This window comes from Topomyia yanbarensis, chromosome 2 (assembly GCF_030247195.1).
Source record: "Topomyia yanbarensis strain Yona2022 chromosome 2, ASM3024719v1, whole genome shotgun sequence".
NCBI classification, from domain to species: domain Eukaryota; kingdom Metazoa; phylum Arthropoda; class Insecta; order Diptera; family Culicidae; genus Topomyia; species Topomyia yanbarensis.
This window is the reverse complement of record NC_080671.1, coordinates 43,687,954-43,697,930: the sequence shown is the minus strand read 5'-3', so window position 1 is coordinate 43,697,930 and position 9,977 is coordinate 43,687,954. Positions and strand designations below refer to the sequence as shown.

At 37.9% G+C, this 9,977-nt stretch overlaps 1 protein-coding gene across 1 annotated transcript; it reads left to right on the top strand.

Moving 5' to 3' along the window:
- The first annotated feature begins 601 nt into the window (after positions 1-601).
- On the top strand, positions 602-9,938 carry LOC131683695 (putative Kunitz-type serine protease inhibitor). Its single transcript, XM_058965918.1, has 2 exons — positions 602-1,002; positions 9,569-9,938. The coding sequence occupies exons 1-2, from the start codon at positions 689-691 to the stop codon at positions 9,678-9,680; spliced, it is 426 nt and encodes a 141-aa protein (XP_058821901.1). The 5' UTR covers positions 602-688; the 3' UTR covers positions 9,681-9,938.
- The last annotated feature ends 39 nt before the right edge of the window (positions 9,939-9,977 follow it).

The window sequence follows — 9,977 nt, the reverse complement described above, 5'->3', positions numbered from 1 at the left end:
CTACAATCGAAAATACGTTGCTTTAGAGAAAAAAAATTATGCCATTTACAAAACTCTTACAAAATCAAAAAATGTTATGATATTTCACCAAGTCACTAACATTATTTTCTCCATGAAATGTTTGATTTTCACCATGAAATGTTTGATTTCTAATTGAGAAAATCATATATTTGTTTCCAAACATGCTGCAAATAAATTATTATTGAAATATTATTCGTCAGAATCATTCCTTCTGTTCAAAGTATGGGCCCCTTCCACAACTCCTGGTCCGGAGGAAATACCCCGTCCTTCTCCCCTCTCGGCGGCCCTGCCTCCAGGAGTCCACCTTCTTCACTTGTGTTACCATGCAAACAGAAAAGCGCAGTTTTCTAGTGATAACCAGTTCACCCTATGTCACGGTAACCCACACCGAGTTCGTGCCTGCCGGTCGCAGCACGGCGCTTCGCTCGATCACGCTCAGAGGGCCTGCCCAAACACCGCGCGAAGAAGGTGGGAAAACAGGTGTGATCGGATGGCGAACCTGAGGAAAAGCTCGTATCGTGCCTCCCAACATAATAAATATAAGATCTCGCCACTGAACCGGAGTCAGTATTCAAAGAGAAGTGAAACAAGAAACTTGAAAAAAGAAACTGCTGGTTTGTTTGAATCCATCAGAGAAGTGAAGTAAATCAAATAGAATAAGATCAAAATGAAATTCCCAAAAAGTGCCAGCGGTTTGTTCTTTGGCGTGGCGGTAACATTCCTAGTGGCCACGTGTGTCAGTGAAGCGAAACCGATCGATACGTGGGATCAGTTGTCGAGCGTGGGTGGAAAAATGTTCTACAAAATGCTGGAATATCTGGGCGATTACGACGAGTTCGATGACGATAGTGCGTTACAGAAGCGGGAAGGATCGAGTGCTTTGCTGCTGCCCAGTAACCGAGTCGAGTACGGAGCCAAGAACGACAAATGCAAATTGCCCGTACGGAAGGGAGTGTGTAGAGCACTGCTGCCGAGGTGGAGGTGAGTAAATAAGTCTGCAAACGTATGAGGATGTGCGACGATGCAGTAGAGCTGACTGGTGAAAGTTGTGACAATTTCGCGAAGCTGGGGGAAAATAGTGGGAAAACTGCAAGGTGACAGTGTTAGTGTTTGCAATGTTAGATGCAATTTCAACTTTGCTCTAAATTAGAACCAGCACATGTTGACAGCATTGTTGTAATTTTAACGGTTTTTCGTTTGTGGATAAAAAATCTTCGGAAAAAGGTGATCGTTCATGAAAAGATTAATTGCATCATTAGATGGAGTCACGATTACTCCATCTCGTGATATAATTAATCTTTCACATGAATCACCATTAAGTGTTGGTTATATTTGTAATATTTTTACACACTAAGAAAAATGAAAATTATATTTAACGTAAACAATATTGCGACGTATTATTCTGTTTGCTAATAGAATTTTACATGTTTTGACGTGTGTAATAAAATTGTTTGTTTCTTTGAATGTGAAACTCGGTCGAACTAGATAGGGAACTGCAACCGACACATACTTTTACATGTTCTTGAATATAAAGTCAAGTGAATTGTGACACTCCTTTTATATGCATATTACGAGTGGTAAACAGGGTTGTGATTTTGGTGGTAAATATAATTAACTTAACCTTTTAGCGAGGAAGCATTAGAAGATCACCAAATATAACTGCCGTTGTACGCAACGGGTTTTTATATCTATTAACAATTATTTGCAATGACCTTTCATTAAATTTGTGTATTTAGAACTAGCATGGTTAAATTGATTTCGGGTTGGTTACCATTACTCGATGTATGCCGACATAATAAGCTGGTGACCTAAAATTACGCTTGTACTCATTTTGATGTTAAATATTAATCTATAAAAGCACGAACGCCAACGTAATTCCTAACATCCATTCGAATAGGGCACATAAGGATCTGATCTGAGTATGTGATCAGCGCTGTTTCATTATATGTGGTTTTTATCCAAAATTAGATAAGAAGAAATATGTTTCGTCATCTGGATTCTCACAATAAGAACTGTTGGAAATACAGGGGAAAAGTTTCTTCAAATAATGAATCTCACATTTACTTAATTCGACATGATTCCTTTAAGGAACTCCAAGTTAGTGTGCGGTGCAAATCGATGTACCTCGATTTTATCATCTTCCATCTACGCGGGAATCATCTTCACAATGATGCTTCCAGCCTCGGCTAAACTTCTGAAGCCCTTATCACCCTTTGGAACTGTTCCACCAACCGCACGTATGTTTCACTTCTGCAGTTTTCTAATTTCACTGCGCAGCCGGAACAACGACGACTTTTTAGGTTCCATTTGGGTCCTAGAACAACTGTGCAAATTCTTAGCTCCATCCCTGAAACTATATTTTTGCGCCCACTGTTTAAAGTTTACATAAGATTTTGTGCGGGAAAATTAACTTTCACAAAATAATTCCTCCAGGAGTCGCCCATTACTTCCTAAAAATAAATGGTTATGCGGCTTTTATAGGAAATTTAACAAAGAAACAAAGTCTCGAAAACCACGAAACGATCTGACGCTTGAGAAAAAAGTTATTAAGCAGAAACCGATTGATGTTCTGACGGTTGATAAAATATTCGTTTTTTCTGGTACCACTGCTTTTGGTTGTCCAATTATAAGCAATTTTGTTTTAATTTTCTCTTAATGTGTCTAAATAATTTATCAATACTGTTTGGCCACTTCGCAAGAGTTTTGAGGGAAAAATTGAGGCTTCTTTTGTATATAATAAGAGAGAGTTAAAAATTTTGTATATAATTCGACCGTCAGAAGCAGTGATGCTATGAAAAGTGAAATTTTCATCAATCTTCAGGACATCGATCGGTTTTTACTTAATAACTTTTTCCACAAGCGTTTCGCGGTCTTCTAGACTCTGTTTCCTTGACAAATTTCCTATAAAAATCAGACATCTATTTATTTTTTGGAGGTAAAGGGCGACTCTTAGAAGAATTATTTTGCAAAAAACGATTTTCGCATACAAAATCCCATGTAAACTTGAAACCCTGGGCGCAAAAATCTAGTTTCACCGATCGAGCTAAAAATTTGCAGAGTTTTTTTGGGAGCTAAATGGGATCCAAAAAGTTACTCGGAGCAAAATCTTATTTTTTTTCATATGACCATGTCCCACTCTATTGTGCAGTGGATAAGCAGCGAAAAAAAATCTAGTGTAGATAGACTAAAATTCACTTTCTTAGCTAGTGAAGTTGGTTTTGTAACAGAATTCAATTTTCTTGGCATGGAAAATCAAGACATAAACACATCAGAATCATTAGCAGCAAAAATTGCAGCAACTGGGAGGAAGTGGACTAAAAAAGGCTTATCATCAAATGCCACGAAATAAAAAAAGCCTAGCAAATTTCTAACGGAATAATTTTGCCCTGAAAAGGATGGTTTTTATGCGGAATTTAAAGACCAAAACATAAATGTTGATGAAAGGCGTACTCATCAAATTTCTAAAAAATGTTTTAAAGAGTCTTACAAAAAAGTATACATTTTTCTTGGAGATAAGGGGGGGAGTTTCCAACGGGGAGATTCGAGATTTGTGTTGAAATGATACGAAGGGTAAGGTGCCTTCCTCCCCTCGGGGCTTCGAAAATCCCAGAAAAAGCTACGTCAATTGTGTATGGCCCATACCAACAAAAGTATATTTTTAACATTTTGTTTCGCTCTGGTGTTATTTAGTTTTTTTTTGACAAAGTACCACTATTTTATCGGTACTACCGGTACTGAGAGCTTTAGTACCGTAGAACCGGTACTCGCCAAAAAGGGTCGGTACTAGGAATCCTAGTCGAAACGCACCCATGACTTTATATCCAGGATTCGTCACTCCCGAAGGAATAATGAATTCTACTGATAAAGCCTATAGCTCTTTACCATACTTACAGTTACATATAAAATGATATGAGATTTTGTAACCGGATTCACAAAGATCCCACGAGTACTACTCAGCACACTGAATAGTAACCATGTAATAAAGGAATTTGTGATGTCCAGCCAGTGCTCTGACTGAAATTGTGCTTTGAAAAACGCAAGATTGCAAGGTACACCAATAGTTGATATGTTCGGATGCAGCCCAAGAGCGAATCTTTGTGCTTTATCTATATTTATACCTATGCTCATTTCATCGATTCGGTTCTCTCTAAAAAGAGCTCAGTGGCAGCCATCGGGGGTGGCTCCGTACAGCCTGCAAAGTGCTTGTCAAAAAGACAATTGAGTCACTTTGCCTTCGTTAGACGAGCATCCACATAACTTTTTGAGTCTACCAATTTCAGCATTCCACCATGGCACAGTGGTCCCAAAGTACAAAAACGGTGCTTTTTTGATTGCACCTAAACTATTGATTTAAACTGTTTTGGAGGAAACTCGTTAAATTGTTACTCCCGTTCTTCTCATTGAATCGATGAATAATCTCCCTGATAGTGAGTTACGAAATTTATTTTGTTCAATAGTTCAGTTAGAAATTGTAGAGAAACTTACCACAAATATTTTATTTAAAGTGCTCAACATTGTGGCTGTTAGGGTTTACGAGATATAGGGCGTTATGTGAAATACCCTTCAAAAACAGATTTTTCTTCATAAGTTCTTTTATGTAGTTTTAAACGCTTGCTGATGCTCTGGAAAAGTTTGTATTTATAGAGCTATTCACGTTTTTCGATTGAAAATAGCTAGTTTTCCAAGGTCAACAACTATAAAACGAGCAAACCTTTCGTTAACTAAATAAAATTGCAACGGAAATGTTATTTCTAGAAAAATCAGTGCGCCCAAGGTTTCCTTCTACCGAAATAATTACATAGGTAGGTCATAGCATTTTTTTTTCTGAAGATGCAATTTTTTTTTCCTTGTTTATTTGCCACGGCTCTATGCGTTAGCATAACTGAGCCGTGGGTCTTTTATGATTTTTACTATATGTAAAAATTAAAATTAACTTTCATGTGTCCATCGGGTCTTGTTGACGCAGCTTGCTGCTGCGTGTTGGGATCCTCTTCTTTGATGGTGAAACATAGGGTGCGCCGTCTGCCACACAATGGGGGTCATTCGGTCCGTCTTCTCTTGCATTTTCGTTCACGTCCATGTCGTCATCGCTACTGCATTCATGATGTTCACGGTCCGATGTTTTTGTTTGTTTCTTGTACTTACTTACTATTGTAAATCCTTCGTCATCGGTATTTGATTCTTTATTGCTGGTGTTGGTTGTTGGTTTAGAGGTATTTGGTGTAATCGTTGTTAATTCGCTGTTTAAAATGGCAGTTGGTTTGGTGTTGTTTAATGCCTGGTCCGCAGTCGTTGGTTTAACAACCGGTTGCGGTTTAGCAAACGATGATTGTATACCGGTTTTGGTCGTAGCAGGTGGAATTTCCTTAGCAGTCTCTGCGCAAGGTTTTCCGTGGTGTAGCGGCTGATCGCAATACTGGCATGTAGGAATTTGCCCTGGGTACGTGATTAGTGTTCGTTGAGAATACTGAACACCTCGAGGTGATGTGGATGTGAAACTCAAGTAAGAAGGAATATGTTTTGTTGGACGCATTCTCACCACACGAACGCCGTTCCGGAGTCAGGGGAAGAAGTTACTATTCACCTCTCCCTATTTTAACATGATTTTTTGATAACGGAGTCGCTAGTACGTGGTGCCAGGACATGTATTTTTATTTCAACACTGTCAACATCTACATACGTCGGAATACTGTATAAAATGTCAGTACATTCGACGACGTGTTTCATGTTGATCTGGGAAGCAAATGATTCTGCTTGACTAACGTTTTTGAACATAATCAGTACCGCATGACGTAAATGATGGAAAAACTAGTACATGTAATGATCTTATTTTTTCTAGACAACATGATTAAATGAACTACTTATAAAAACGTGCATTTTTACAATAAAAACAAAGCCATTCAGTTGTGTGTGGAAAATGAACTATTTTCAATCGCAAAACTTGAATAAATCTGTAAATACAAGCACCAATAGTTTAGTAGGGGAGAGTGAGGACACTTGATCATTGGACACTTGATATGTGATTCCCCTTCCATATCGCATAATCTAAACACAAAAAGTTATCACAATATAAAAAGAAAATGACATATTTGGTAGTTTATGAAGTTTAAAAAGCAAATCGAATATATTACATGTGTTTTGAAAAAGTTGTATCATATTTTTGAAAATATAGGTTAAAATTAATCTCGAAGATCCTTTCACGATTTTTTTGAACGATTGTATGAGTTCGTCAAACAAATTATTTATGAATATTTTCAACTACAATTACCTTATAAGGGCTTTTGAATAGAAAAACACGTGTTTCGAAGAAATAGTTACACAACTTCTACAAAAAAAAACTAAATTTCGTTCGCCTCATACAACAGCTACCTGTGATCCCTGTAACACTGGGTACTCTTGATCCCTTTCATTAACTCTCACACACACACTTCCGAAATGCATAAGAATAGAAATAATCACTAAGATGAAGTACCCGACAGTATGAATTAAACTAAAATGTTTGTGTCGCGAACACATTTTGATATAAGTTATTGAAAGTTGGAAAAGGCAGCACTGATTTACCGCAAATATCTGGCTTCACTTTCTGCTGGTGCTAAAGCTTGTCGTGCATCCAAAAAGGTAGTCTTAGTAGTTATTTTGTCAAGCAAGGTGACTAGCTTAACTTTCGTTTCTATTAGTCATAGTGTGCTCTGTTTGTTTAGCCCTAGTAGGCAGAGGATCAAGTTACCACACGTTTTTACAAAAACTTGATTTTGACATCATTTTCAAAACTGTTCATATTACTGACAGGACATGGTATTTGGATTTACATATTATTCACAGCTCTTACAATTTGAATTGACTGCAAAATAGCTATATTCGCATACAAAATTTTTATTTCATTTAAAAGTTATGTGAAAAAAACAAAAGTGGGATAAAGTGCACCCACTCTCCCCTATATTTTACTGTGCAATGGGTTTCTCCCTGCAGAAGCTCACAACGCAAAGTGAACAAGTCTCTTGTGTGCTGCTACTATGAGTGAGTTTGTTTTATCCATGACCTCATCCAAATCAGTTGGAGCTTTAATCGATGGAAATAATGAAAAACTTAGTTGCCTTCGAGGTCCCAGTTCGCAGATTTGGGATTACGATATATTACTATATCTAGGATGACGTATAAATTACCAAATATGAAGAATTTATTATCAAATAACGATGGTTCCAACTCGTTCGGACTAGTCAGTTTGCCAACTCATGTGCTGTACTGTCAGAAGAGTTACATCTAACATCTCTTCCTTGCCAAACCGTGCAAATGTTGGGAATTTCCTCTATCGAGTATATGCCAATTTGTTCTACTTAAGCATTTCATCAATTCAGTGCTTATCAAATTGATATCCGCTCTGTCCCAAATTATGTGATGGGCAATTGCATCACTGTAGATTATGAGTGGAAGCCCATTTCGGCCACATTATTATACAACCCTTCTGAAATCATCAGAAAGTGATAATTCATTGTGCTGCAAGTATGCCGAACAATGGACATATTTCCTGTTTATATTGTCATATTGACAGCACACATATCGCGACTGGTACAGTCGGATATAAGACATGCGTCACTATACGCAAATACTCATGCACGAGGCATTTCACATGGATTTGCCATGCCAGTTGCCGTTGTCTATAACGAACCTAGAACTGAGTATTAACGACATCACCATCATTTGAATCCCACAATTTGCGAGGATATAAAAGTCCACTGCGTCAGAGATTTGCTTAACACAGAAAGGGTAAGGCCTATGATACTCCGCGCACGACTGACACCTTTTATTCCCGCCAGCCATTCAGTCCTCGGCACGAAGATGTATCTTGCCTTAGAGACTGCTGTTTTCAGTCACCTCTTACGACATAGGATCAGGAACATCGATGGATCGATCATTGACTGAGTTATCTTAACCTGCCGAATGCTGCACAGCCTCTTAGGCTGGTTTTGTCCGGAGAAAGATAATAGACTGTTATCAACCTCCTAGTGGATCAGAGCCGAAAAAATAGGATTTTTCAGCATCAGTCCGAATTTTTGCCGCATCCGATGGACAAGTTTCTACAACTTTTCAGGTTCGAGATTAACCCACGCATTCCAGAGAGCCGGTAGATTTTTTAACCGCAGTTTTTCACAAAGACTTCCTTGACCTGATTCAAAGTCTGTACTAACAGGTTATCGTGCTCAATAAAATTACAAATTACAAAGAAGAATCGGGTAATTGTGGAGAATAATCAAGTATTTTCAGGAATCCATCCTGTTTCGTTTTCAAATCATTCATACAAAGTTTTCAATTTCTGTATATGAAATGGGAATAAAAATTCGAAAGACTGAGTTTCCTATTATCGGTCCGGTTTTTGACAGACAGTGTAGAAGAAATGCATCAAGGTGCTTTGAGTTATAAGGTGATTCGTCTTTGGCAGTAACTAGGTGAGGAGTGAGGTAAGCGTGCAGCATACTGCGGGGAAGAAAAATGACAGCGAACAACTTTGTTTACCGCCTGAAATCTAAGCAAACATATGGGGAGAAATAGTAAACAATGTTGTTAGCTGTCGTTTCTAAAACCAACATGGCTGATCGGCGTTTTTGAGGATTGTATCACCTGAGAATAAAAACTCCTTGAAATGCATTTTGTTTTGATTAAAGGAAAACATTGTCAAATAATAATATTGGAAGTGTGCGAAATACTCACGTTTTTTCCGCTTCGAATCCGAAGAAAGCCTGAAAACCACCAGAGTTACAAATATTCAAATTCGTTGAATGAAGATTGATCATGTTCAACCGCATTCATCTTCAATATTCAGTGGCGCAACTGAAAACGTCAAACGAACCAGCCGCCCGTTTATTCAATGCAGATTTTGATTCATCTCTAATTATTGAACGAAGCGAACGTGCAACAACGTATCAAACGCATCAAAGTAGGCCTTGGCACAATGTAGGCAATAGTAATTTATTTTATATGTTGTAGCAACATTTGAAAACATTTACTTGGAGAATTAGTGAAGGGAATGTTAATAGGTTCTTTACAGACACAGTTAACCTCACTTTTCTTGGTAGTTCTATTGTACTGTTTACATGGACTGTGAAAAAATTGTCAGATTCGCTCGAGGCAAATCGTAAAGAATTTTTCTAAGTCCATGTAAACAGTACAAGCGAACTGTCAAAAGTGAACACTCAATTCGTTTGTGACGTCACATTAAAGTATTCAATAAGCCATACAAGAGGGGTTGTGCATATCGTAAGATTGTTCCCTTCAGTTTTTTTAAAGTGAATCACACAACAATATAAATGTTGGCAGTACACAATAATAAATTGTTTATTGATGGTGTTAGGGTGTTTTTGAAATGAATAGGAACGAATTCAGTACTGTTGTGTAAATAAAATATTTATGCATTACGGACGGCATTTTAAATTGAATCGCTTGATTCTGTCATCGTTACAATAATCGTCCTCATACTGCTGAAGCTTTTAATTTGAATTAACAATATTTTATGCTTTATTTTATATTCATTATTCTCTCATCATCGTTTCAGATACGACCCGGAATCCAAAACATGCCACGAGTTCACATTCGGCGGCTGCGACGGAAATGCTAACAACTTCCTAACGTACGAAAAGTGCATGGACACATGTAAAGGAGTGTGATCAGGCGACCGATACGAACACAAAAAAAGTCCACTCACAACTCCCGGTAAAACCTTGCGGTACAAATTCAAACCGAAACTCCGGATTCCTATGACGGGGAAAGTCGCACTTCCGTACACGATGGGAGTCGCCTTCTGGACATACTGGTTCGACCAAGTACCCCCAACCAACTGCCCCACCAAGTGATACTTTTTTAGGCTTTAAGCTAAAAGTTGAAATGCGATCGATGTCCTTCGACTTCTAGTATTATATACACGTATACACTTTTTTTTAAGGTATTTATTTGATAATAAATAA

Coding starts and splice junctions, on each gene's coding strand:
- LOC131683695 (XM_058965918.1), top strand. CDS start 689: ATGAAATTCCCAAAAAGTGCCAGCGGTTTGTTCTTTGGCGTGGCGGTA. Junction 1,003..9,568: donor GCACTGCTGCCGAGGTGGAG/GTGAGTAAATAA, acceptor TCATCGTTTCAG/ATACGACCCGGAATCCAAAA.